The 26,003-nt window shown below is 51.3% G+C and overlaps 1 protein-coding gene across 8 annotated transcripts in view; it reads right to left on the bottom strand.

Annotated features, from left to right (window-relative positions):
• col12a1b (collagen, type XII, alpha 1b) overlaps positions 1-26,003 on the bottom strand; it is a 100,280-nt gene that overhangs the window by 17,193 nt on the left and 57,084 nt on the right. For 6 of the 8 annotated variants that reach the window (XM_036130588.1, XM_036130589.1, XM_036130592.1 and 3 more), the window contains 33 exons: positions 24,943-25,082; positions 24,525-24,654; positions 24,241-24,389; positions 23,922-24,051; positions 23,702-23,841; positions 23,492-23,621; positions 23,252-23,391; positions 22,083-22,212; positions 21,336-21,475; positions 20,918-21,047; positions 19,950-20,089; positions 19,738-19,867; positions 18,228-18,367; positions 17,979-18,108; positions 17,765-17,904; positions 17,423-17,552; positions 15,994-16,136; positions 14,369-14,498; positions 13,389-13,531; positions 11,699-11,828; positions 10,079-10,198; positions 9,861-10,007; positions 9,665-9,781; positions 5,386-5,538; positions 5,097-5,171; positions 4,810-4,949; positions 3,836-3,959; positions 3,618-3,761; positions 2,520-2,684; positions 2,409-2,447; positions 2,188-2,326; positions 1,478-1,620; positions 960-1,069 (listed from right to left, as the gene is read on the bottom strand). In XM_036130588.1, coding sequence (XP_035986481.1) covers positions 960-1,069; positions 1,478-1,620; positions 2,188-2,326; positions 2,409-2,447; positions 2,520-2,684; positions 3,618-3,761; positions 3,836-3,959; positions 4,810-4,949; positions 5,097-5,171; positions 5,386-5,538; positions 9,665-9,781; positions 9,861-10,007; positions 10,079-10,198; positions 11,699-11,828; positions 13,389-13,531; positions 14,369-14,498; positions 15,994-16,136; positions 17,423-17,552; positions 17,765-17,904; positions 17,979-18,108; positions 18,228-18,367; positions 19,738-19,867; positions 19,950-20,089; positions 20,918-21,047; positions 21,336-21,475; positions 22,083-22,212; positions 23,252-23,391; positions 23,492-23,621; positions 23,702-23,841; positions 23,922-24,051; positions 24,241-24,389; positions 24,525-24,654; positions 24,943-25,082 — 4,331 coding nt within the window. The remainder of the gene's footprint in view (positions 1-959; positions 1,070-1,477; positions 1,621-2,187; positions 2,327-2,408; positions 2,448-2,519; positions 2,685-3,617; positions 3,762-3,835; positions 3,960-4,809; positions 4,950-5,096; positions 5,172-5,385; positions 5,539-9,664; positions 9,782-9,860; positions 10,008-10,078; positions 10,199-11,698; positions 11,829-13,388; positions 13,532-14,368; positions 14,499-15,993; positions 16,137-17,422; positions 17,553-17,764; positions 17,905-17,978; positions 18,109-18,227; positions 18,368-19,737; positions 19,868-19,949; positions 20,090-20,917; positions 21,048-21,335; positions 21,476-22,082; positions 22,213-23,251; positions 23,392-23,491; positions 23,622-23,701; positions 23,842-23,921; positions 24,052-24,240; positions 24,390-24,524; positions 24,655-24,942; positions 25,083-26,003) is intronic. The other 2 variants (XM_036130586.1, XM_036130591.1) reach the window with 1 other exon arrangement.

Raw genomic sequence — 26,003 nt, 5'->3', positions numbered from 1 at the left:
TGACGGTTCCACTGGGACTGATTTACAGGAAACATGGAGCGTAGCTTCCTGGAACCAGAACAAAGGAGGAACCGGGTCCAGAACTCAGTTCATGTTTCACACCGTTGGCCCGGTGCCGGTTTCTGTAAAATGATCTCAGATGAAGGTTCCTGCTCTGGAGTTCAGTGTGGGCCCGGTTCCGGGTGGAGAAGATGATCTGGACCTCTCTCTGCTTTTGGACTTGTCCGGCGCCGGCCTTGGGACGGAACCGGACCGGTTCCCAGCTCCTCACCACGATGATCTCTCCGGGCCTCAGATCCATCTCAGCTCCAAGCCTCACCTGCGGTTCTGAGACGTGCGTCGGGTCCGGTTCTGCAGGAGAGTGGAGTTCTCTGAGGGAACATCCAGCAGCAGAACCGCTCTCTGAACAGCAGGACGACCCGTTAAAGGCGGCAGTGCAGAACCATCAGTTTGGGTTCTGATGTTGATCAACCAGATTTGCTGCCTCTCAGTTTTATGATAAGATCTGATAAAATAAGATCTGGGTCAGAACATCTCTACCGCTGCAGCTCTGGGTCATACCGGTCTGGAGAGGTCCATCAGAACGGCTACTGGAGCCCAAATGGTTCTGATAGAACCATGCAGAAGCTTCCAGATGTGTCCTAGCTCAAGCATGTCCTCCTCAATAGACATCATCAGAACCACGGTGTTCTGGTTGGGCCGGGTGGGAGAACCTCGAGTCCACCGTGATCTCATCAGGACCACGCTTTCCTTTCCATGAGAGACGTTCTGTCTGCAATGTTCTGCACCTTTGGAACGTGGAGGAGCTGCAGGACCTCCTGACATCCAGAGACGCTTCTACTAAAGCTTTTCTCCTCAGAGCAGAAGGTGTTCAGGTCCAGGCTGGAGCTTCAGGTGGACTCAGGGTGTCGGTGCTGCTGAGTCCAGCTGAGATGGAGGGAGAAGGTGGACGGCTTTACCTTGTGGAAGCTCCCGTGGAAGATCTTCTTCACCAGGCTGTCGTCGAACGTGACTCTCTGGATCTCTCCGGTTTCGTCCTTGTTGTAGAACGAGATGGTCTGAGCAGAACCTGAGAGGAGACGGAACGGAGGTCAGACCCGTTTTAAGCCCTGAATCAGTAAAGAACCCGACTTTCTGGTTCTGAGAACATCTCAGCGCTGACAGAGAGCATCATGGTGGCCTACGACTGAAACCGAGTCACAAAGCTGCTAAAGTCCAAAGACAAACCTCCTGCCTGAAAACGGACCAGAACTAAAGAGGAATCTGCAGATTTCTCAGAACCGGATTATTCGCACCAACCAGGTCTTCCTCTTCAGCAAAAACACCAAATCGATACAAATTAATATTTATTTCCCTTTTTATGTATTTATCCTGAAATGCCTCATTGAGAGCAAAGTGGAGGTTCAGCGATTAAAGCCGGTTCTGATGACGTTCCTCTGACTGAGGGGAACCGGCACCAGAACCTCAGGGTGCTTACCGTCGACGGTGACGCCGGTCTCCGGCTTGTGGTCCTGGCTGGACACCTGCCAGATGTCAAAGGGCTGTGAGGGCGAGTCGGGCAGCAGGCGGAACATCAGGATGATGGTGTAGGCCACAGGAAGACCGTCTGGGTGGATCTCTCTGTTCAGGAGACAGAAAACATCCAGGTGGTTCTGGTCAGACGGGCCCGACCAGAACCTGCATGTATAACATGCCAACGTTCTGACAGAGCTGCAGACTCTGGGTTAAAAATCTGCTGTGCATTCTGCTCTGCAGGGGGCAGCCATGATGGATTACCGTCAGGAAGAAACTGCTGAGTCACTGTTTGGTGGGGGGGGGCAGACACTGTCTGAAAGCTAGAAGCTGTATTACAGTATTTTTTGGACTTTAGGTCACACTTTGTTGTCATAGTTTGGCCGATCCTGCCATATATCACATTTAAATGGTAATTCATAGTGACCCGCATGAACCAAGGATTGAACATTACCGCCTGTAGCCACCAGAGGGCGCCATAGGCCTGTGGAAACTATATACTGCTCCTGTAGCACTTAGAAATTAATTAACTTCTAGACAACAGAGACTGGTCGTGTTCTACTTAGAACCCGGTGTGATTGATTATGGCTGGAAGACAGTGGAAAGGAGGCCGGGGGGGGGGACCCACGAGCCCCGGGGGGGGACTGGGACGGGGGGGACTGGGGGTGGACTCACGTGCTGGCCTGGCTCAGGTAGGCGTCCTTGTGCAGCCTGTAGGCGGTGTAGCTGTTGAAGGAACCCGGTTCCATGGAGACCCCTGGGACGGAGCTGTAGGTCTTCTCCGTCAGGTTGAAGGCCTCCAGCATCCTGAAGCCTGCGAGGAAGAGGAGGGTTCAGACCGGACCGGACCGGACCGGGTTCTCGGTGTTTTTAGCCGACAGGGAGGTTCTACTCACCGGGCGAGGTGAAGCCGTTGAGGTAGATCAGAGGACAGGCTGCGGGGAAAGAGGAGAGTCAGTGAGGAACGTGTTCTGGTTCTGGAGATGGAGTGTAAGGTTCTAACTGACATGAGGTGGAAGCTTCGCAGATGAAGGTGATCAGGTTCTCCTTGATGGTGTCGAAGGCGTCGAAGTCGTCCACCACGAAGACGTGGCGGTCGCTGGGCTTGCTGCCGATCTCCTGCAGCTCCACGAAGTCCACATCAGCCACGCCGATGGCAAAGACGCTGTAGCCTGAGGAGCAGAGAACGGATCAGAACCAGGGGGAACCGGGGGGAACCAGGGGGAGAACAGGGGGGACCAGGGGGAGAACCAGGGGGAAACCAGGGGGGGAACCAGGGGGAAACCTGGGGGAGAATCAGGAGGAAACCAGGGAGAACCAGGGGGAGGACCAGGGGGAAAACAGGGGAGGACCAGGGGAGAAACAGGGGGGAGAACTAGGGGGAGAACCAGGGGGAGAACCAGGGGGGAACCTGGGAGGAACCAGGGGGGAACCAGGGGGAACCTGGGAGGAACCAGGGGGAAAATCAGGAGGTAACCAGGGGGAGAACCAGGGGGAAACCAGGGGGAACCAGGGGGAAACCAGGGAGAACCAGGGGGAGGACCAGGGGGAACCAGGGGGAGAATCAGGAGGAAACCAGGGGGAGAACCAGGGGGAGAATCAGGAGGAAACCAGGGGGAGAACCAGGGGGAGAATCAGGAGGAAACCAGGGGGAACCAGGGGGAAACCAGGGGGAGAATCAGGGGAGAACCAGGGGAGAACCAGGGGAGAACCAGGGGGAGGACCAGGGGGGACCAGGGGGAGAACCAGGGGGAAACCAGGGGGAACCAGGGGGAAACCAGGGGAGAACCAGGGGGAGAATCAGGGGGAAACCAGGGGAAACCAGGGGAACCAGGGGGAGAATCAGGGGAGAACCAGGGGAGAACCAGGGAGAATCAGGGGAGAATCAGGGGAGAATCAGGGGAGAATCAGGGGAGAACCAGGGGAGAACCAGGGGAGAATCAGGGGAGAATCAGGGGAGAACCAGGGGGAAACCAGGGGAGAATCAGGATGAAACCAGGGGAGAACCAGGGGAGAATCAGGGGAGAACCAGGGGGAACCAGGGGGGAAACATGTTACCTGTGGAGTGATGTCACATGTTACCTGTGAGTGATGTCACATGTTACCTGCGTGCTGCAGCTTGGCAGCGTTCTTCTTCACCTCGTCCTGAGAACGTCCGTCGGTGATGGCCACCACCACCTTTGGCACGTTCCTCCTCATGCCGTTCTCCACAGAGAAGGCCTTCTCGTAGGTGTGCTTCAGAGCTTCACCTGTCAGGTGGACAGACGTCAGACACGCAGACCAGCACACCTGCTGCTCCCTGAGGGCCGGCGCCACACCTCACCTGTCTTGGTGTTTCCTCCCCGGTAACGGATGTGATGCACCGCCGCCATGGCAACGCCTTTATCTGCGTAGGCGTTGAGCTTGAACTCGGTCTTGGAGCCGTCGCTGTACTGCACGAATGACACCTGAGGGGGGGGGGGGGGGGGGGGGGGGGGGGGGGGGGGTGTCATTAGAGCGCGTTAGGGTGGAAAGTTTAGTGGAAGGAAGACGAGCTGCATCAGAATCCCCTGACAGAACCCAAAAGGCTAGAACAGCTCATTTTTTTGTTCTCTTCTGCTGCTATTACCACCTGAACATATGTCAGTACAAATGTATGCACGAATGTATATGCACATATATACGTGTAGGTACGTATATATGTAGGCGTATGTATATATATATATATATATATATATATATATATATATATATATATATATATATATATATATATATATATATATACACACAAGTATGTATGTATGTTTATATACATATAGATCACTATGTATGTAAATAAGACATCATATCCCCATTCCTATTTCTTTTTGTATTTTTTGTATCCTTTTTGATCCATTGTATATATGAAAAATCACTGTATATAACTGAATGCACCTTCCCTACTCTGCACCTTCTTGTATGAACTGATGTGGCAAGTGAATTTCTCCATTGTGAGATCAATAAAGACTATCTTATCTTAAAGGACCTGGAACATCTCAGCTGCTCGTTTAAAGCTTCTTCTCAGTGTTTTACAGAAACTACAAAATAAAGAGGAAGATATTTTCACGTTTTCTCATAAAGAGTGGCCGTATTATGATTAGGCATTAATAAAACAGATTTTAGAATTTCATGTATTATTTCTCCTTAATGCAGTAATACGTTAGTTAAAATCATTCGTTTCATGTGACACGTTTAGCTCCTTTCACTGATTGTGATCTTCAGGTATAATCACTAATTGAGTTAATTAATTAGCTTTGTAAAGTCAGCAGCAGAGACCTGCATCCCTGACGGTCCCACGATGTCGAAGGCGGCGATGATGCTGGAGACGAACTGGACCACCTTGGTGAAGCTCTCCTCGCCGATGCTCCAGGAGCCGTCGATGACGAACACCACGTCTGCTTTGGCGCCTTTGCAGACTGAAATCAGAAAACACGGCCAGCTGCTGACTGAGGGCCGGACTTTGACTAGACCACTCCGTTCGTTCTGAGGGAGGTTTGGGATCATTGTGCTGTTGCTGACCTGGACGAATGACTTAGAACCGTGCGTAATAGCGGAACACTCACCTGCCCAGGCGGGGGGGATGGTGGGGGGAGGCGTCGGGGTGGGCGGCATCGTTGGAACTGGAGTCGGCTTCACCACTGTGAGAAAACCAGAGGAACCAACATGTGACCAGCAGCTATCAGCAGAACCAGAGCGCTGAGCGGAGAACCGTGGCCCAGCAGGGTTCTACCCAACCGCTGCACCAGAAGATCAGAACTCTCCCATGATTCTTCACACTGAAACGAGGACTTCCTTCTTAACGAGCTGCTCGCAGCCTCACCTGAGCCCAGGTAGGAACGGTTCTGCACTTACACGTTCTCTCGTTAGCGCTGACGCCCGGACCCTCCAGGTTGGGGGTCTGGACGAAGACGGTGGCCGTGTACAGGGCGTCTGGAGAGAGTCCGTCGAAGCAGTACTGAGGCAGACCGGCCTGGATGGTGACTTCCTGCTGACCCTGGCTGTAGGCTGAGGAGCACAAACACCACAACGGGTCAGAACCCAGTTAACCGATTCCATCAGAACCTGCGGACCTGCTGCTGAAAGTTCTGGTCCATCAGCACAGGAGCTGATGCTGATTGAAGGTTTTAGTTTCTAATTAGAGCAAAATTACTAAAGAAAAGTTTAAATCCTATAACTGAATCGTTAAGTTCATCACAAAGTATTCATCTTTAAAAAACACTTTCTCTTTAAATTCACAGTGACTTCTATCCAATGATACTTAATTACTCATTCCTTGCATTAAAATCTGCTGTTATTAAAACTGGTTAATTACAATGTCAGAGAACAACCGACCCAAATCCTGTTCTTATGTTGTTCTGTTTATTATTGTTAAAGAGACAGTTTCAACTAGAAAAATTTGCATTTCCTGCAAAAATGCACTGTGAATGCAGTAAGCTGAATGATTGAGCAAAAGATGCAGAAGTTCTTTGAAGAAGAGAAAAAACAGCTGAAAAGCATTGAAGAAGTTGAAAAAGTTGAAGAATTTGAACATGAAGGAACAATAGCTGAATGATTAGAAGAAGATGCCCAGAAGATGCCCAGGATGCCCAGACGCATCCTGGCAGGATGCGTCTGGGCATCCTGCCAGGTCCTGTTGGAGTCAAAGGCCCAATAGGAAAGCATGTGAAATCCAAAAAGTGACAGAAAATTCACACATGCCTGATAATCACTTGAAAAATGTAAAATGTTAAGAGGAAGTGACTGTGCGAATTTCAGATTTCTACATTCATCACAGCCAATGCAGTGGGTGACGAAAGTTGCCATTCTATCCCAATGGAGCCTGTCCCTGACCTGTAGTAACCTCTGGCCAGCAGAGTTCTGTTGTCATGGAAACTCACTGACACCTGCAGCGGGCCATTCTACTGAAGTGCAGACACTTTGCTCAGACTCTGCCTCATTGGAATTGAATGGAATACTTTGCCTTAAACAACACCCCATATCTCCTGATCCGTAAATGGTAGAGACGTAATTTTTTCTGCGTTTATTTCGTAATGGATAGGAGAAGAAGACAAGCTATCGGTTTTTGCTGGAAATATTTTAATAAAGGCGTAAAAAATTATGATACAAACGGGATTTTTATGGATATACAAAAATCCTTTAAAAAGGGTCCCAAACAAATCGCTCTAGCTGAAAAAGTATAGGAGATATCAAAATAATTCCTTCACTGTGAGTATCCGCCGGCTTTGGAGGACAACTGTGCTTATTTTGATGTTTGTACAAAAATCGGTGTAGGCATAGCGACAATGTAAAAAGTGCATAATTTCGGGGCATGGAGTTCTGAACATGTTTTAGCTGCGATTTACCCCGCGAGCAGCACTTGGTTTCTCCGGAACGATAAAGGTTAGAGACGTAATTTTGTCTGTGTTTATTTCGTAACGGATAGGGAAACCGGACAAGCTATCGGTTTTTGCTAGAAATATTTTAATTTAGGCACAAAAAATTCTGGAAAAAATGTAATTTTGAGGAAAATGCGAAAATCCCCCAAACATAGTTCTGAACAAATCACTCTAGCTGAAAAAGTATAAGAGATGTCAAAATATTTCATTCACCGTGAGTATCAGCAGGCTTTTGAGCACTATGGTGCTCATTTTTATGTTTGTACAAAAATCGGTGTAGGAATGGCGACGATGTAAAAAAGTGGATCATTTGGAGGGAAGGAGGTCCAAAGCGTTTTCAGGATTTTGCACATTCGCTACTCCCGAACAAATTGTTCCTGCGGCCAAACCGTAACAGTTATCCACAAAATTCCTTTTTTGTGAGTGCCAGAAGGGTCTGGACCTGAATGTGTAAAAGTCTGATGCCTGTATATTAAACAGTTTAGGAGTAGCGACGATTTGAAAACATATGTTGTTTGGAATATCACTACATTTTATAAGTTGCATGGCGTTTATAGCTGAAAGTAAGCTGAAGCAGTAAGCTGTCAAAAAGCAGCTGAAATGAGCGGAATTTTAATGAATTACATTAATTTCCTATGGGAGAAAAAAAAGCTGAAAATTTGCAGAAGAAGCTGAATATTTTAAAAAGTTGAAAAGTTAAAAGTACAAAAAGATATAGCCATCGATTCCAGAAGAAGCTGAATAGTTTAAAAGTTGAATGGTTGAAATCGGACAAAAACTGTAGGAGGAGAAGCGAATCAAACTTTAAACAGTAAAAACGAGAAAGAGGATCTCAATAACTGTGAATGCCTACTGCATTCACAGTTATTATTCTAAATCATTTACAAACTGGATGAATACAGCAAATGAGCAAAACCCTTTTTAAATTTTGGATCTACAATGATTAACACATTTATTTTCTATATTAAAAAAATCTGACTAATTCATTTAAAATTATAATATTTTGTAGAGCAGTAAAAAATAACAATAATTTTTTTTGCCCTCGTGTTTCTTTCACTTCCCTGTGTAGCGATAAGTTTGTGCACCCCTGGCTTAGATGCAGTGCTGAGGTGAACTGAACCGGTATCAGAGGTCCGGAGAACCTCAGCCCGGTCCCATAAGCAGCATGTCTGAGGCGGAGGTCCAGTGGGAACAGAACCAACCGGGCCAGGAGGCGCGCTGGCCCTAAACTATTACCGTATAATAAAGTGGGCAACAGTAACCGTGTCTCCTGTGGAGGTCTGACCCGTTTGGGACTGATACAGTTATTCTGTTAGAACCAGACCTGCGGGATGACTGGACCAGGACTGGACCAGGACTGGACCAGGATGGTTCTGTCGTCTCTTCAGGCTCAGAGCGGATCTCTGCTTCTCGGGTCGAAAACCAACCCGGTAGTTACTGCAGAGAAGACCCGCTGAGGTTCAGACCTCTGGACCGGAACTGGACCGGGCCAGGCTCAGAACAGGCTCAGAACACTCCAGATCTGCATGGAGGCTCCCTGAAACGGCGAGCCTTGTGTGTGGTTCTGCTCGGAGGACAGCCCTGTGGCTGCCGGGCCGTCTGTCTCACGCGATCAGAACCGGATTGGTTCCGGCACTGCGTCGCTGCGGCTCGGATGGCTGATGACTAACGCGGCCCGGCTGGGACGCCTCGCCTCCAAAGCCGCGTCTGTGCAGCAATGCGAACCAGATGGACCCCAGAGAGCTGGAGGTAATTGAAGACGACGTTTTCCTTTCAAGCACAAACCCGGTTCCAGCTGCGCGGTCGGAACCAGCGCCGTTCTGTTCCCCAGGCGGGACGTCCCGGAACGTAAACAGGGTCTGCGGGAACGTCTAGACTCCAAACGGCGAGGAGCGTCTGCGGCGAAGCCTGCTGCCATGACCTCACCTGCAGAGCCTCCTCAGCCACACAGGTGGCAGAACCAGCAGAACCAGCAGAACCGGGTCAACCCAGGAGAGGACCAACCAGGACCAGATGGGCATCATCAATATTATTTATTGGTCTTAGTGCTATTAATCATCTATAACTACTGTTATTACTATCACCATCATCCTAATTAACACTGAAACAATAATAACTAAAAAATAGAGAGAATAATAAAATTAAACCAGATTATTCTGTTGCTATCAGCTTTATTATTATTATTATTATTATTATTATTATTATTATTATTATTATTATTATTATTATTATTATTATTAAGATAAAATGAAAACATTTCAGTGTTTTAGCAGTTTCCCCACTACTAATAATAATAATATTAATACTACTACTAATAATATAATACCATTAGTACTACTACTACTACTACTACTACTACTACTACTACTACTACTAATAATAATAATAATAATAATAATAATAATAATACTAACTTGTTCTAACATGTTCCTGGACGTTCTAACATGTTCCTGGACGTTCTAACATGTTCCTGGACGTTCTAGCGTGTTCCTGGACGTGTGAGCAGGACGGCGGCGCCACTTACGGTCCACGGGCCTGAGCTTGATGCGGTAGGACGTGGACATGTTCCTGGACGTTCTAGCGTGCTGGTGGATGTTCTAACATGTTCCTGGACGTTCTAGCGTGCTGGTGGATGTTCTAACATGTTCCTGGACGTTCTAGCGTGCTCCTGGACGTTCTAACATGTTCCTGGACGTTCTAGTGTGTTGTTCTAGCGTGTTGGTGGACGTGTGAGCAGGACAGACAGCGCCACTTACGGTCCACGGGCCTGAGCTTGATGCGGTAGGACGTGGCGGCTCGGTGGGGACTCCACTTGATGCAGAAGCTGTGGTGGTCGACGTTGAAGGTCTCGATGTTGGTGACGTTCAGGTAAACTGCAGCGATCAGAAGAACATGTGTCAGGAGAGCAGCCGGCACGCCGGCGTCAGGCAGAGGCGGCGGGGCGGCGCCTACGTGTGGTTCCCTCTCCTAGGAGCGGCGCGCTGACGCCCGTGGCGTACTGGGCCAGAACCTTGACGTCGTAGGTGGTTCCGGGCTCCAGGTTGGTGGGAGTGAAGGACGTGACGTCACCAACGAAGAAGTCCACCGGCTGGTCTTTGCCTGCAAGCACAGGAGGAGCCGGTAGGCGGCGCAGGAAGAGCGTGGGCGGCAGCGAGGGCGGCAGCGCTCACCTTTAGGGGAGTAGATGACTCTGTATCCCTGAACCGGAGCAGAGACCGGTTCCCAGGACACCCGGAACCGCGTGTACCACTCGTCAGAGATCCGCAGGTTCCTGGGACTCAGCATGCCGACTGGGAGAGGAAGAGAAAGAGAAGCTCATCAAGGTACCGCCCTCCGTACCATCACCCTAATCTTTAGCTCTCCGTACCATCACCCTAATCTTTAGCCCTCCGTACCATCACCCTAATCTTTAGCCCTCCGTACCATCACCCTAATCTTTAGCTCTCCGTACCATCACCCTAATCTTTAGCCCTCCGTACCATCACCCTAATCTTTAGCTCTCTGTACCATCACCCTAATCTTTAGCCCTCCGTACCATCACCCTAATCTTTAGCTCTCTGTACCATCACCCTAATCTTTAGCCCTCCGTACCATCACCCTAATCTTTAGCTCTCTGTACCATCACCCTAATCTTTAGCTCTCCGTACCATCACCCTAATCTTTAGCCCTCCGTACCATCACCCTAATCTTTAGCCCTCCGTACCATCACCCTAATCTTTAGCCCTCCGTACCATCACCCTAATCTTTAGCCCTCTGTACCATCACCCTAATCTTTAGCTCTCCGTACCATCACCCTAATCTTTAGCCCTCTGTACCATCACCCTAATCTTTAGCTCTCCGTACCATCACCCTAATCTTTAGCCCTCTGTACCATCACCCTAATCTTTAGCTCTCCGTACCATCACCCTAATCTTTAGCTCTCCGTACCATCACCCTAATCTTTAGCTCTCCGTACCATCACCCTAATCTTTAGCCCTCTGTACCATCACCCTAATCTTTAGCTCTCCGTACCATCACCCTAATCTTTAGCCCTCTGTACCATCACCCTAATCTTTAGCTCTCCGTACCATCACCCTCATCTTTAGCTCTCCGTACCATCACCCTCATCTTTAGCCCTCCGTACCATCACCCTAATCTTTAGCTCTCTGTACCATCACCCTAATCTTTAGCCCTCCGTACCATCACCCTAATCTTTAGCCCTCTGTACCATCACCCTAATCTTTAGCTCTCCGTACCATCACCCTAATCTTTAGCTCTCCGTACCATCACCCTAATCTTTAGCCCTCCGTACCATCACCCTAATCTTTAGCTCTCCAGACATCTCATTCTCTGCCAGAACTCCAGAACCTTAGGGTTCTCTGCCAGAACTCCAGAACCTTAAGGGTTCTAGCTCCAGAACCTTAACACCACTTCCAGTCAGACAAACCACTGAAACAAATCAATTCAGCCCCAGATCTGTGGGGGTATGAATAATTGTGGCCTTCACCAGAACCACTGCAGGAGCTGTTTGGGTTCTGCTTAGGTTCTACACGGGTTCTAGATGGGACTGGGCCCTCCAAAGGAACCCTCCAGACACGTGTGATGTCTGCTGCGTCCCTCTGGAGAAGCTTCACAACCGCGGTGTCCATGTTGGAGACACTAGCAGCCTCCTCTGACCCGTTCATGGTTCTGACCCGTTCAGGGTTCTGACCCGTTCAGGGTTCTGATCTAGAACATGCAGGCCAGGCTCCCTGAGCAGCCGGGTGGGAAACCCCGGGTCAGTCAGGTTGCTGCTCCATCGTCAGCCTCACCTGTGCGTCCGTTGCCGTTGAGCGAGCCTCCGGGCCCCTCGGCGTAGACGGCCTCCACGGTGATGTTGTAGGGAGTGTCTGGGGACAGGTTCTGCAGCATGGCGTTGTTCCTGTTCCCTGGAACCACCGTCTGGAGACACGAGGAGGAAGAAAGCGAGATGTGAGGGCTGCTGGAGCCGAGGCGGCCGTCCGCTCATCAGTTCTAGTCATTCATGCGTGACGCGCTGAACGTTCTCGTTCTCCTGCTGCTTTGTTGAGTCTCCGCCGTGAACGATGCGTTAGCCAGAAAATACGAGTTAACTTCAATATTTAGAACTTTCTTATTTCAGAAAGCATCTCACCTCTAAACAAAACAGCTGTGCAGCCGCAGGTGCTTTACCTCTTCTCCCACAGCTGTCAGTACCACTTGTCGCCAGCGGGGGCAGACTTTTGCAAATGTTCTGGCACTATGCTCCTTTAAGACATGGACCGGTGTCGGGTCGGCACAGAACCGATATTCAGCTAAAATTAACCCAGAATCAACAAAAGACCCGTTCAGAATCAGGAAGCTAATTTGACTCAGGAATATGTTCAGAGTCAGGAATCTGTTCAGAATCAGGAATCTGTTCAGAGTCACGAATCTTTAAAACAAGGAACCAGACCAGATTCAGGAATCAGTTGAAGATGAATCTAAAAATACTGGGGAATCGGATCAGAACCAGTAGTTATTCAGATATTCAGCCTTAAAGCGCTGACAAAAGAAAAGGGGAGAGCCTTTGGTTAAGTAGTTCTTTCCCGACCCGACAGTGATCCATTCTTTGTTCAGAACCTTTTTCTGTCTGAATGATTAAACTTCCTGATTAAAATGGACTTTGGCTCATTTTCACAAAAAGAAAAATGTTGACAGATGTTCAGAACGTCTGCAGAACCAGAACACAGAACTTTACTGTTCAGTTCCTGACCCGGTTCCCTCATTTCCACAGAACCGAGCATCTGACCTGCTCCATCATAAACATCCATAACAATAATAATAATAATAATAATAATAATAGGTGCCAACAGTCTGTGAGATTTACTCCATGTTTGGACTAAAGTTCTGATCCGGTTCTGCTGTGGGTTCTGGTGCAGCAGCAGAAGGAGGGGTCTGTGGATGGTCAGGGTCTTCTTCTGCATCTCAGCTTATAAACGTTCTGCTCTTATGGAAGGTTCCTGCTGCAGACGTTCCTTAGAGGAATGGATGAAGATCACTGAGGACCCGTGGTTCCTCAGAGGTTCAGCTGAGACCCGGAGCCCAGAACTGCTCCTGGGTTCTGGGCTCCAGGCCCAGCGGGCAGGAAGAGCCGTGCGCAGCAGAACCATTAATCGGGCCGTGACGCTGTCTGTCTAACAGAACCTGTAATTAGCCTCTCTAAGCGGTGATTCATGCGGCGGAGGAGTCCTGAGCGATGATTTCAGCGCATGCTTTAGTGGAAACGTCACCAGAGTTCATGCAGAACTAAAACACGCGTCTCTCTGCAGGCAGAGCGTGAAAACAGACACAGAACAGCCTGAAGCTCTGACTTCATCACACGTCAGAGTTCTGAAAGCGTGGAGCCGTTTCCTCTGAGCTAACTGATCATCCTCCATCAGCACCGCCTCTGGAAGTTCTCTTCCACTCCACGGGTTCCACGGGTTCTGTGGATGTTGGAGAAGGAGCCAGAGATGAACTCACAAACTCAGTGATGGGGTCTCCGGTCATGGGGGCGTAGGCGATGCGGTACTGGCGGACGGGCCCCTCGGCGTGGTCCCAGGCGATGGTCAGGGTGCTGGTGGTGGCGTCGTAGACCCGCATGTTCCTGGGCCCGGCGCGGGGAACTGGAACACAGAACGGAGGATGAGAACGCATCAGCAGAACCTCCACATCAGCAGCACCTCCACAGCCTCCATCAGGCGTCTGACGCTGCAGGAAGGAGACCCGACCGCATCCATTATCCACACAACGCACATTATAGAAAATATATGAATATATTTATATAAATATATAAATCACTGGTGGAAATAAAACGTTTCTGGTTCTCCTGTTCTAGGTATAAAAATGATTAATCCTCTGCCATCATTAAACCTTTTGGTGCCAGCTGAGCAGCTTTAATAGATCCCTGGTCACACTTTTATGAAAATACGTGTAAACTGCCCACAGATGTATAAACTATAATTAGTTTACATTTTGTCACAGATATAGATATATATTATCTAGACTTGGTGGATCTGGACTGGTTTTTATAAATAGTTTTTTAAAGGTTTACAGCTTTATTCTGTAACAGCTAAATCACACGGTGAAGAGTAAAAACAGACAATAATGTGTCTATTTTAACTTTTTTTATACAGTTTTATCATCTTCCAGATAATAAAACAACAAACTCAGAAGTTATACTAACCTAAAAATGACCTAAACCAGCCTATTTCCAGGCTGCGTCCCTTTAAATAGACCCACCCTCCATGTTTGTCCTGATCAGATCAATTAACCCACTAATTCATTTTTATCGTCATTGCAGTGATTTGGGTTTCAGGAACCAGAACCAGTTGGATCTGGCGGTACCGGCCGTATCAGCGGCCGTATCTGCTTCCTGCAGGGCGGCCCGTCTCCATATGGAAACATTTGGACCGGTTCTGGGATCCGGACTGGGCCGGGTCGGCCTCGGGCGTCGCTCTCACGTGTTTTGCCGTCGCCCTTGACTGGCGCTCCCTCGGCGTCGGCGTAGAGAGCGGAGACGGTGACGGAGTAGGGCGTGTCTGGGATCAGGTTGTCCAGGTAGGCGTTGGTGATGGTTCCTGGAACCAGAACCTTTAAGGAGAAGCCAAAACACAGCTGGTTAAATTTAACTGTGTTTATTAAACGTTTATTAAGTCATTACATTGAACATAAAACATCGCTCCTTTAAGCCAGGCCTAACGACTCCTCGTTACAGAGGAGTGATTCTGTTTCTGTTGAATCTGCATTTTATCTAAGCCATTACAGGCCTTTGTTAGGCAGTAGTATAAAGCTTGGTACTCATCATTACTCCAGACTTTTTAAATTGAGAAATCTTCCTGGAGAGGAAGCGAAACGTCTTCAACTACGGAAAACAAGTCCAGTTGCTTTGTTTTTTACTTTTTTTGGAACTCAGTGAGTTCAGAACAAAAGGTTCTGGCCCGCCGGACTCGGACCCGGCCGGTGGCTCGGTTCCCACAACTGGAAGCCCTTCCAGGCCCAGGAGGCTCGGTTAAGGCTCGGTGGGAGGACCGCAGAACCAGCTGACCAGAACTTTAAGGTTCACCTGAACACAGAGATGCAGATGGACCCAAATAAATCCTGATGTTCTGGAATGAAAGCGGACCCGGCTCTGAAGCATAGAATGAGCTGCAGCCTCCACTGATGACCCGTTTGGACCAGAAACCCACTTTAAAGCAGAAATATCCTGTAAAATCCACCTTTCAGCCTCTAAATCCACATTTTGTGAACCTGGAGTCTCTAGGGGAGCAGAAGGGTTGACTGTCGTCTGTAGGTTCTGTTGGGTTCTGTTGGGTTCTGTTGGGTCAGATTTTCCAAGCCGTCCAGATACCCATTAATACGTTTCTCTCTGGTAAATCAGCAACCACACATGTTCTGGTTCTGGCCTCAGAGGTTCTGCAGAGAACATCAGAGAGAACCCAGCATCGTGGAGGAGCTGCAGGGACGCCAGCTGGTCCAATCAGAACCGAACCTGCACGCCACCCTGAGCCCGGCGGTGGCAGCGTCATGCTGAGGGAAGCTGGATGGAGATAAATCCAGAACCTGAGCCTGAGGTGGAGAACCTCCCTAACGGGTTTAGACCAGAGCGATTCATGTTAGAACGGCCTAGTCAAAGCCCGGACCTTCAGAGAGCTGATGGATTTCTGCTGAGATGAAGCGTCTTCTGAGTTAATGCTTAATTGGGTCTAGTAGAAACCAAAACAAATGCATGCCGCACCTTTCAGATTCTTAGAAACGATCATTTTGCTTCCATAAACCTCCATAAACAGGCAGGAGTTTGGACCGGTTCTGGTCCTCTGCCCCGTCCAGACGCCGGGGAACATTATGGGTTTATAGCAGAACCGATGAACTGATTGTTCCGCAGGAATTTCAGACATTTGGAAAAACACGACATGAAGGAGGCCTTTCATCATCATCATCATCTTCATCATCATCAGATAAGCTAATGAGCAGCTAATTAAAGGAAACTGGATCCCGTTTATCTGGCTTCCAGAACAGTTCTGGCCCGGTTCTGACCTCTCAGTTGGAGCAGAGTTCTGCTCTTCAGCCTGCTGCTGCTGAAACTCACCGACTCTGTGGGCTTGGTTCCGCTCAGCGGCGCGTAGGCCACCCGGTACTGCTGCACCAGACCTGAGGCGGGCTCCCAGCGCACGCTCAGGCTGCTGGGGGTCGGGTTGTACACCTGGAGGTTCCTGGGCGGGGTCCGGGGAACTGCAGCGGAACGGGGGGGGGGGGGGGGGGGGGGGGGGGGGGGGGGGGGGGGGGGGGGGGGGGGGGGGGGGGGGGGGGGAAGAGACCAGGAGTATAAATAATAATAATAATAATAATAATAATAATAACCACTAGGCCACCACTCCCCGACTCTGGGTTCCACAGGAGAACCACGGAGAACCAGGAGAACCACGGAGAACCAGGGAGAACCACGGGTCTCCTCCAGGGCCGACGGGTTCCTCAGCACCAGGGAACGTCAGCAGACCTTCAGCCTGGAGGAGACCTGTGGTTCTACTGCAGGTTCTGGGGTTAATCTAACCGCTGGTTCTCTGATCAGAACCAGGATGCAGAACCAGAACCAGAACTGCTTGGAGCAGACGAGGAGGCGGACTTCCTGCATCCTAACTCGGAGCAGATGTGCAGATCTTCTGGCATCTGCAGCTTTTCCGCTGAGGAGGAAATCAGACGCTGTGGGTTCTGGGTCCATTTAGCAGAACCTCCCGGTCTCTGATGTCCCGCAGAGATCCGATTATCAGCGCTGCTCCAGTTCTGGTACCATAAACACCGGTACTGCCCATCAGACCAGAAACATCTCAGAACTCCAGCGGAAGCTTCTGGGTCGCTGCAGAACTCTCAGACCCAGCTGGGTTCCCCCCCACAGCTCCTGGTTCTGGTCATTCTGGGCCCGGGCCGGACCTGCTGGGCCGGACCTGCCGGGCTGGACCTGCTGGGATGTTCTCCTCTCTGCGACCCCTCCAGGTCGCTCTGCGGTCACTGCTGAGAGCCGTGAAACTGGAACCTGACAGGTTCTGTTACTGGTTCTGTTACTGGTTCTGTAACTGGTTCTGTTAACAGAACCCAATCCCAGCTTTGGGTCTCAGCAGAGAACCAGAACCGTGGAACCACGAGGATCCAGAGCCGTGAAAAGCTCGTTAACGATAACGGGTTCTGTGATTGAGGAGTTCTGGCCCGGTCCGCAGGTGACAGTACTCCATGAAGGTCTGGTTCTGGTCCGTAATGGACCAGAACACGATGGAGAACATTAAAGATTAATTTCTGTTGCATGGAGACCAAAACCCGGTCCAACCAGAACAGGACGGACGGGTCCACTCAGCGTTCTACTAAACGGTTCTGTTCAGAACCGAGACAAAACCTGCAAAAACACAAGCAGAGAGACAGAAACCCAGAAGAACCAGTTTTGTTCTGATGGTTCTGTGGAACCAGAGAGTCCAGCAGGAAGCCCTGCCCACACCCAGAGCTCGGATCAGAACCGGGCCGGTACTTACGGGTCTTCCCGTTGTCGGACTGACGCAGCCCTTCTCCTTCGGGGTAGACCGGAACCACGGTGACGGTGTAGGGCGTGTCCGACAGCAGGTTCCGCAGGACCGTGGAGGTGGTTCCGCCCGACACCTGCTCCTGTTCCCCACAAACAAACACAGGCTTCAGCTGGGTCGGTTCTGGTCGGCTGGGACCCGAGCAGAACCCACTCTGAATCCTGCACTGCTCAGAACATCTGGAACCAGAACCTTTCTGCTTCAGGTTCTTCTCCTCCAGCGTTCACGCTCCACAGGAACCAGAACAGAACCAGAGCGGTACAGCGGGGGTTCGGACCAGAACCCGGTTCTCACCATGTCCTCGGCGCCTCCGGCTGCAGGAACGTAGAAGATGCGGTACTGGCGCACGTTGCCCTCCGCCGCCTCCCAGCGCGCCTTCAGGGAGCTGGTGGTCGGGTCGCTCACCTGCAGGTTCTTCACGCCGCCCAGCGCCTCTGAGGACACAGCGCCCAGCGGTTAGACCGGCCCGGTTCAGGTTCTGCAGAACTCCCAGGTGGGCCCAACTCACTGGTTTTGCCGTCCTCCGACATGGGCTTGCCCTCCACGTCCGGGTAGACGGGCGTGACGGTGACCCGGTACTGCGTGTCGGGCTTCAGCTCCCTCAGAACCGTGTTGGTGGTCAGGCCGGACACCTGGGTCTGCAGGGAGACAGCGCGAGTCGGTTTGGGTTTCTCCAGAACCAGAACATCTGGAGCCAGATGTTTGAACAGAGTGAGCGTTAGTAAACGGCGGGTTCTGGCAGAACCGTCAGACGGACCGTGCTCTCGGCTCCTCCGGCTGCCGGCGCGTAGCTGACTCGGTACGTGCGGACGTCGCCCTCGGCCGGCTCCCAGCGGACCCTGAGCGAGCTGACGGTCGGGTCGCTCACCTGCAGGTTCCTCACTCCGCCCAGAGGCTCTGAAAGACAGGAGAGTCACCTGAGCTGTTTGGTTTCTACTGCAGGGCGCGCCAGGCGGGCGGGGCCGCCTCCTCAGGAGAAACCAGGAGCGTCTCTAAAGCTGTGAGATGGGACCTGGACGGCACCAGAGAGGTCCTCCCCACGAGGAGCTGCTCCACCTAAACCTTCTGCTTCATCAGATCAACTCCTCTGTTGCTCTGAGGCTTCAGCCTCTGCAGGCCGGCTGATGAACGGAACCAGAGCTCCTGCAGACTGGACCCGGCCCGTCTCCACCCGGGCTGTTTCACAGCAACCCTGAAGTGGCTCAAGTGTTTCAGGACGAGCTCTTCTGCTGGGAATAAATCTGTCAGCGTAGCTGGGAGATAAAAAGATTGGTGCCGTCTGGTCTCAACAGGAGTTTAGTCCTCTAGAAAAGCTGCTGCAACGTTTCAAACTGTTCAAGGATTAATTTCTGCTCCACTAACAGATTTATCTCAGCAAGCAGCAACGAGGGCGAAGAAGCAACAAGAACAACCCCAGAGGGAGAATCCCTGCTGGTCCCTGGAGACATGTTGGTCAGTCTAGTGATTCAGTCTAGAGATTCAGTCTAGTGATGTGGTCTAGTGATTCAGTTTACTGATCCAGTCTACTGATCCGGCCTAGTGATTCAGTCTACTGATCCAGCCCAGTGATGCAGTCTAGTGATCCTGCCTAGTGATTCAGTCTAGTGATCCGGTCTAGTGATTCAGTGTAGTGATCCGGCCCAGTGATTCAGTCTAGGGATCCGGTGATCCGGCCTAGTGATGCAGTCTAGTGATACAGTCTAGTGATCCGGTGATCCGGCCTAGTGATTTGTCTAGTGATCCGGTCTTGTGATTCAGTCTAGTGATTCAGTCTACTGATCCGGTCTTGTGATTCAGTCTAGTGTCTCAGTCTAGTGATCCGGTCTAGTGAACCATTCTAGTGATTCAGTCTAGTGATCAAGCCTAGTGATCCGGTCTAGTGATTTGTCTAGTGATCCGGTCTTGTGATTCAGTCTAGTGATTCAGTCTATTGATCCGGTCTTGTGATTCAGTCTAGTGTCTCAGTCTAGTGATCCGGTCTAGTGAACCATTCTAGTGATCCGGTCTAGTGATCCGGTCTTGTCAATGCAAGAAGATAAATTATTTTTTTCTAAATCGTTTCTCCAGCTCATGTAGAAATAGTTGCAGAAGACGATTCTCTTAACTTTGATCTAATGATGAAACAGGCGGGAGCAGCTTTGTGAATCCAGTGATCACAGAGCAGCTTTGTGAATCCAGTGATCACAGATACATGATGCAGAAAGTCGTGATCAAACATCTAACAGCTGCCAGCGCTCCAACCAGCCTCGTCCTCTCAGTCCACCTACGTGTCTTTCCCTGGTCCTCCTGCCGGATCCCCTCCACGTCGGGGTAGACAGGAACCACGGCCACCTTGTAGAGCGTGTCGGCGTCCAGGTTCCTCAGGATGGTGGTGGTGGTGCCTCCAGAAACCTCCTCCTGTAAACATAGTTCAGCGTGAGTCCGGCAGACGGACACGCGGCGGTTTGAAGGTTCCCTCAGACCCGTCAGTCCTCCTCACCACTTTCTCTTCTCCGCCAGGCTGCGCCGTGTAGAACACCTTGTAGCTGCGGACGTTGCCCACCGCCGGGTCCCAGCGCACGGTCAGCGTGCTGATGGTGGGGTCCATGACCTTCAGGTTCTTCACGCCGCCCAGAGGGTCTGAGGAGCGACAGCAGACTCTCGTTAAGCTATGGAGCTCGTTAGCTGATGCTCTGCTGCCTCCAGAACTCCTCCTGGAGACGCTGAGGAGAAGCTGGACCCGCCGCCATGCTGGCCTCATTTATCTAATGATTCATTCTGGTGCAAACGGACCTTCACTGCAGAAACATGACTAAAAATAAACTTGAAATGAGTTTATTTGTCCTTGATTTGAGCAGCAAGTTTAAACATTCTGCCAATAGAAAAAGATTTTTGCTCTTAAAATAGCAGCAACTCATCTCCATCATCTTATTTCAAGTGTAGTTTATCTAATTATCTTCTTATGCTCAAATTAAGGGAACATACTAGTGTTGCACTGATACCAGTACGGGATGGGTTTCTGATCCAGCACCAAAATGGTGATATCGGTATCGGTGAGAACCAACAAACAAGCACTGATACCATTTTGATGTTTGTATGTCACCTGAACGCAGCCTTCTCTCTCCCGACTAGTGTTATACATGTTATAGAAGTTATTTTATAGAGAGCCAAAACTCAGGGTTAAAAAGAGATTAGTGCACTATTATTATACATGTTATAATTTCATTAATGTTGCACTATTTTGGCCTTTGAGAGCCAAAAGTTTATTCAGTTATTGTCACCGATTCCAGGTAGGCAATAAAAAGTTCCACTACCCTAATTAGTATGCAGTTCTTCATTTATATACACATCAGTTTCAAACAGACGGTATCGGGTATCGGGGCCATAAAATGGCATCGGCCCAACACTAGAAAATACACTTTTATCCTTATTTTTAGTTTCTGCAGTGTTCCTGCAGCCGGGACTCACTTGTCTTCCCGTTCTCAGACATGGACATTCCCTCCATCTCTGGGTAGACCGGAACCACGGTGACGGTGTACTCGGTGTCTGCTTCCAGGTTCTTCAGGACGGTGCTGGTGCTGGTTCCAGGGACCTGGTCCTAGTTTCAGAGAGAGGAGAACCACCTGAGAACTGGACCAACTGCAGGTCTAAATTTCAGAGGCAGAACAGACCCAGACACACAGAACCGTGTGACTGTGTGTGTGAAGGAAATGGAAAGGAAGATGCATGAAGGTCGTTCAGAGGCAGCAAAGCTGATGGACCACAGAGACTCCAGGCCTCAGTGAACTGAAGAACCACGTTCAGACGGACAGAACCGTTTCCTCAGGGACTCACGGAGAGGAACCGTCACAAACAAAGAGAATCAGGTCAGGAATGAAGATCTCACCACATCCTGCTCTCCTCCTGCAGTCGGCTCCCAGATCACGATGTATTCACGCACGTTTCCCTCCGGCGGCTCCCAGCGCACGTTCAGGGTGCTGGTGGTCGGGTCCGTCACCTGCAGGTTCCTCACAAACCCCAGCGGCCCTGAGAACAAACCGAGACAGAACCTCAGGATCCACAGCGGCGGATCCAACATCAAACACGTCCACAGCTACGGCTGAAAAAGTTCTGGTGCTCCCTCAGGTCCATCATTACGTTCCAGTTCTTTATGAAAGATGCTGAAACAGACTGAAGAAACCTTTTTATGCTTTTGCATAAAAGTCAACTTAATGTTCACATAAATCAGTTTAAACGTGCAGGGCTCCGGTTCTAGAGGACTGATAGGGGGAGGAACCGGGATCCTGTAATCGGGTCATGAGAACCCGGTTCTCTCCTCAGGAGGTAATTCAGCCTGTGGACTCAGGCAGGTTGGACCTCTGAGGACCTGGACGCTGGTTTTAGTTCCAGCCAGAGAGGCAGGAGGAGGGCTGGTTCCTAAACGGACCTGAAAGTTCTGAGAAAACCTTTCAGATCTCCACATTTAGGAAGAATATAACATTTTTGCTTCTTTGCACCCAAGCAACCAAACAGGAAGTCCAGTTTTTACTTCCTGGCAACACATAGAAGACGCTGGTGGCCGTCAGGCTTTCTATCTGAACTTCCTGGTTGGATGGCGAGCTCTGGAGCCGACCAATCACAGCCGGGTACTCACGGGTCTTGCCGGTGTCTCTGAGGCTGGGCCCGTCTCCCTCGGCGTACACGGGGACCACGGTGATGGTGTAGCTGGTGTCTGGCAGCAGTTTCTGCAGGACGGTGGAGGTGGTGCTCTCAGACACTTGTTCCTGATGAGGACAGACAAGATGAGACCAGAGATGCAGAATAACTCCTGGAGAACCGGAGAAAAGCGTCTGCTCTGAACTCAACACGGCGTTCCTGCATCAAACCGATGATTTGGTGAAACCAACAATCCCAGGTGTCTCAGCTCAGGCCTTTGTCTCCTAACCTAATAATAATAATTATAATAATTATAATAATAACCTAAGAGGACAAACAGGAGCTGTGGAAGCGTCCGCCTGCAGCGCCGGCAGACAGATTAGCCGTCAGATGTGCTCGTGGCTCAGATGCCAGCCGTCTGGATCCCTGAGCCAGAGCGGCGCTGCTGCCTGGCAGCGGCGAGGCGGATTATCCCGTCATGAACCCGTCAGAGACATGAATCCCTGCTGAGGCTTTGATCGGCGCTCCTCAGGAGGCTCAACTCACTCTGAGCGTTTCTGAGCCTGCAGCAGAAACTGTCAGAGCTGAAAACCATTAAGCAGCATTGTTTAATGCCCCCCCCGTCAGCAGTGAGCACCGTCAGAAACAAGTTCAGACGCCTTGGATCTGCTGCTGATGGTTTCTGCTGCTGGTTCTGGTTCTGGTTCTGGTTTTTTCTGCTAACTGGACCAACAACGTAGCCGACTAAATGGGAGTGCAGGAGCTGATTTCACATCTTAAAGCCAGAAGACGTAGAAGTGATCCTGTTAAACCTTTTTCTGGAACAAAAAAAGGTTCCAGAAAAAAGTCCCCCCCCACTCCACACAGGAACTGCTGCTCTACTGGAAGCAGGAAAACAGTTTCCTGATAAACGGCCTTTCTAAATGTCTGCAGTGGAGGTTTGGCCATAAAACAGAGTTTAAGGGAAGCAGCGAGTCTGAAGGACGCAGCAGAGTCGACAGGCAGACCGCCTGCTTCTGCTTCTGGATTTCTCTTCATGTTTCTCTTTTATCTTCTGTCAGCTTCCTCCTGCTCCCTGAACAAACCTGAGTGAATCTCCAGCTCAGGGACTGGAGGTGGACCTGCAGACGTTTAGTCCACAGAGTCGACTCCTCATGAGGATCTTACCACGATCTCCAGGCCTCCGCTGACGGGGACGTAGATGACCTTGTAGCCCTGGACGTTGCCGTCGGCAGCGTTCCAGTTGACGGTGAGCGTGGTGATGGTGGGGTTGGTCACCGTCATGCCGCTGATGCCGCTCAGAGGAACTGGAGCAGAGAGAAGACGAGATCTTTGGTCACTCAGAGCTTCTGGTGGACCAGACAGACCAGACAGACCAGAGTCCTGCAGAGTCCTGCAGCCGCTTACGGGTCTTTCCGTCCTCGGACTGGCGCCGGCCTTCCCGGGCCGGGTACACCGGCACCACAGACACGGTGTACTGCGTGTCGGACTGCAGGTTCCTCAGCACGATGGAGGTGGTTCCTGCAGGAACCTGCTCCTGTGGGGCGGATTCAGAGAAACCAGGTTAGCAAAGTTCTTCTGGTGGCTTTGAGGACGAAGGCTTCAGGAGCTTCTCACCATCTCCTCTCGTCCTCCGCTGGACGGTACGTAGAAGACCTTGTAGAGACGAACGGCGCCGTCGGCGGGGTCCCACTTAACGTTCAGAGACGTCATGGTGGGGTCGGTCACCTTCAGGTTCTTCACGCCGCCCAGAGGCCCTGAGCAGAGGAGCGAGGGTGAGAACGGGCTGAAGCACACATGCTGCTGCAGCCTGGACCGCACAGGGCTGAGGGCTTACTGGTCTTCCCGTTCTCAGACTGCTTCCTCCCGTCTCCCTCGGCGTAAACCGGAACCAGCGACACGGTGTAGAGGGTGTCGGGCTGCAGCCCCCGCAGGATGGTGGCGGTGGTTCCTGCTGAGACGCTCTCCTGGTTCCAACAACAAGGCAGAGAAATCAGCCGCTGCTGACCGGGCTCAGCGTTCAGCCTCAGAGCCGCTGCCCCTCCTGCAGGCCGCAGCGTCTAACTGGACCAACAGGCCGGCGGGCTCCACAGCTGATGCTGAAGGTTCTGAGCTTCTCACCCAGCAGATGTTCTAACAGCTGCAGGTTCTCCTACCAGGCCTACCATGCTCTCCGCTCCTCCTGCAGCCGGAGCATAAAGCACTTTGTACTCGGTGACGCGGCCCTCCGCCGGCTCCCAGCGCACGTTCAGCGTGGTCATGGTCGGGTTCAGCACCTGCAGGTTCCTCACGCCGCCCAGAGGTTCTGCACAGGCAAAAACACACATGAGACCTTCTGCATGGGAGAGAAACCAAAGCAGCAACGCTCTGCAGACCAACGTCCAGTCAGCAGCTGCTGGTTCTGGTTCTGGTTCTGGTTCTGGCTCTGGCTCATGCTTACTGGTCTTCCCCTCTCCTGAGATGTCTCTGCTTTCTCCTGACGGGTAGACGGCGGCCACGGTGACGGCGTACGGCGTGTCCGGCTGCAGCTTCTGCAGGATCACGTTGGTCTTCTTGCCTCCGACCTGCAGCTGTTCACAGGGAACAAGTCAGAAGGTCAGGAGGAACAGAACGCCGCTGAGAACCCACGGGTTCTGCTGAAGGTTCTGATCAGGAGTGAGCAGGTCCAGAGGAGATGACTGAGGCTTCTGGGCCGTAAAGTTGGACAAAGGTTCTCCGTCTGGTTCTAGCCTGATGGTTCTGGGTCAGAACCATCTGGAGGATCAGAGGTCCTGCTCCGGCTAAAACTGATACCTGCCCCGGTCTTCACCAGAACTCCACCAGAACCGAGCCGGACCCGGCCCTGAGGAGACACTTACAGAGAGCGGCTCTCCTCCAGCGATGGGCCGGTACGTGACCTTGTAGTTCTTGACGGGACCGGGAGCGGCGTCCCACTTCACGGTCAGCGTGGAGACGGTGGCGTTGTAGACGCTCAGGTTCCGAGGCGGTCCGCTCGGTACTGGAGGCACAGAGAACACAGCGGTGAGAAGAAGGTTCTGAAGAGGTGAGGATGGCGCTGGTTCCTCTGCAGAGGCTTCAGGTTAGAGATGGAAGCAGCAGAATGATGATGATGATGATGATGATGATGATGATGAGGAGGAGGAGGAGGAGGAAGCTGCAGTGGAGCTGGAGTTCAGAAACCTTTGGACCAACGCCTTCAGAACCACACAGAACTGACAGAGCGGGCTGGGAGGTTCTGTTCGGTGCCGAGCTAATCACCTGACCCGGCTGGACCAATGAGAGAGAAGACTTCCTCTGGACGAGTCCGTTAGCTGCAGCTAAAGTTCTCACAGGTCGGTCTGGTACCGGCTCGCTCCAACCTCCGGTACCAGACCGACCTGGAGAGGAAATGCACCCTCAGCTCCACCGGGCCAGAACTCTGTAGAACCAGAAGCAGAACACCTGGGAACATCTGTCTTCAGCTTCACCTGGCTGTAGGTGGCTCTGGACTTTGACTAGGCCGCTCTAACACGTTGGCAACATGGCTGGGGTTGCTGTGCTGCTGGAAGGTGAACCTCGGTCCCGGAACCTGCAGCCTCTCACAGGTTCTGGTCTCCCGGATCAGAACCGGCTTCTTCCGGACAGATCGCCTCACCCGAGCCGTGGCTCTCTGCAGCTCCTCCAGAGCTCCTCCAGAGTCACCGCGGGCCTCCCGGTCTGGATTTATGCTCAGCTGGACTTCAGGAGGTCCTGGTCTTCAGGAGCATGAGAGGAAAGCGGGCTGGCGTTTGGACCGGGACAGAAGCGTGGACAGAAGCGTGGACAGAACCGTGGACAGAACCGTGGACAGAACCGTGGACAGAAGCGTGGACAGAACCGTGGACAGAACCGTGGACAGAACCAGCCGAGGCCGGGCCTGGGGACCAGCAGCCGCTGAGCT

Source organism: Fundulus heteroclitus, unplaced genomic scaffold (genome assembly GCF_011125445.2).
Source record: "Fundulus heteroclitus isolate FHET01 unplaced genomic scaffold, MU-UCD_Fhet_4.1 scaffold_36, whole genome shotgun sequence".
Lineage (NCBI taxonomy): Eukaryota > Metazoa > Chordata > Actinopteri > Cyprinodontiformes > Fundulidae > Fundulus > Fundulus heteroclitus.
The sequence above is the reverse complement of the archived record's forward strand: the minus strand, read 5'-3'. Positions and strand labels throughout refer to the sequence as shown.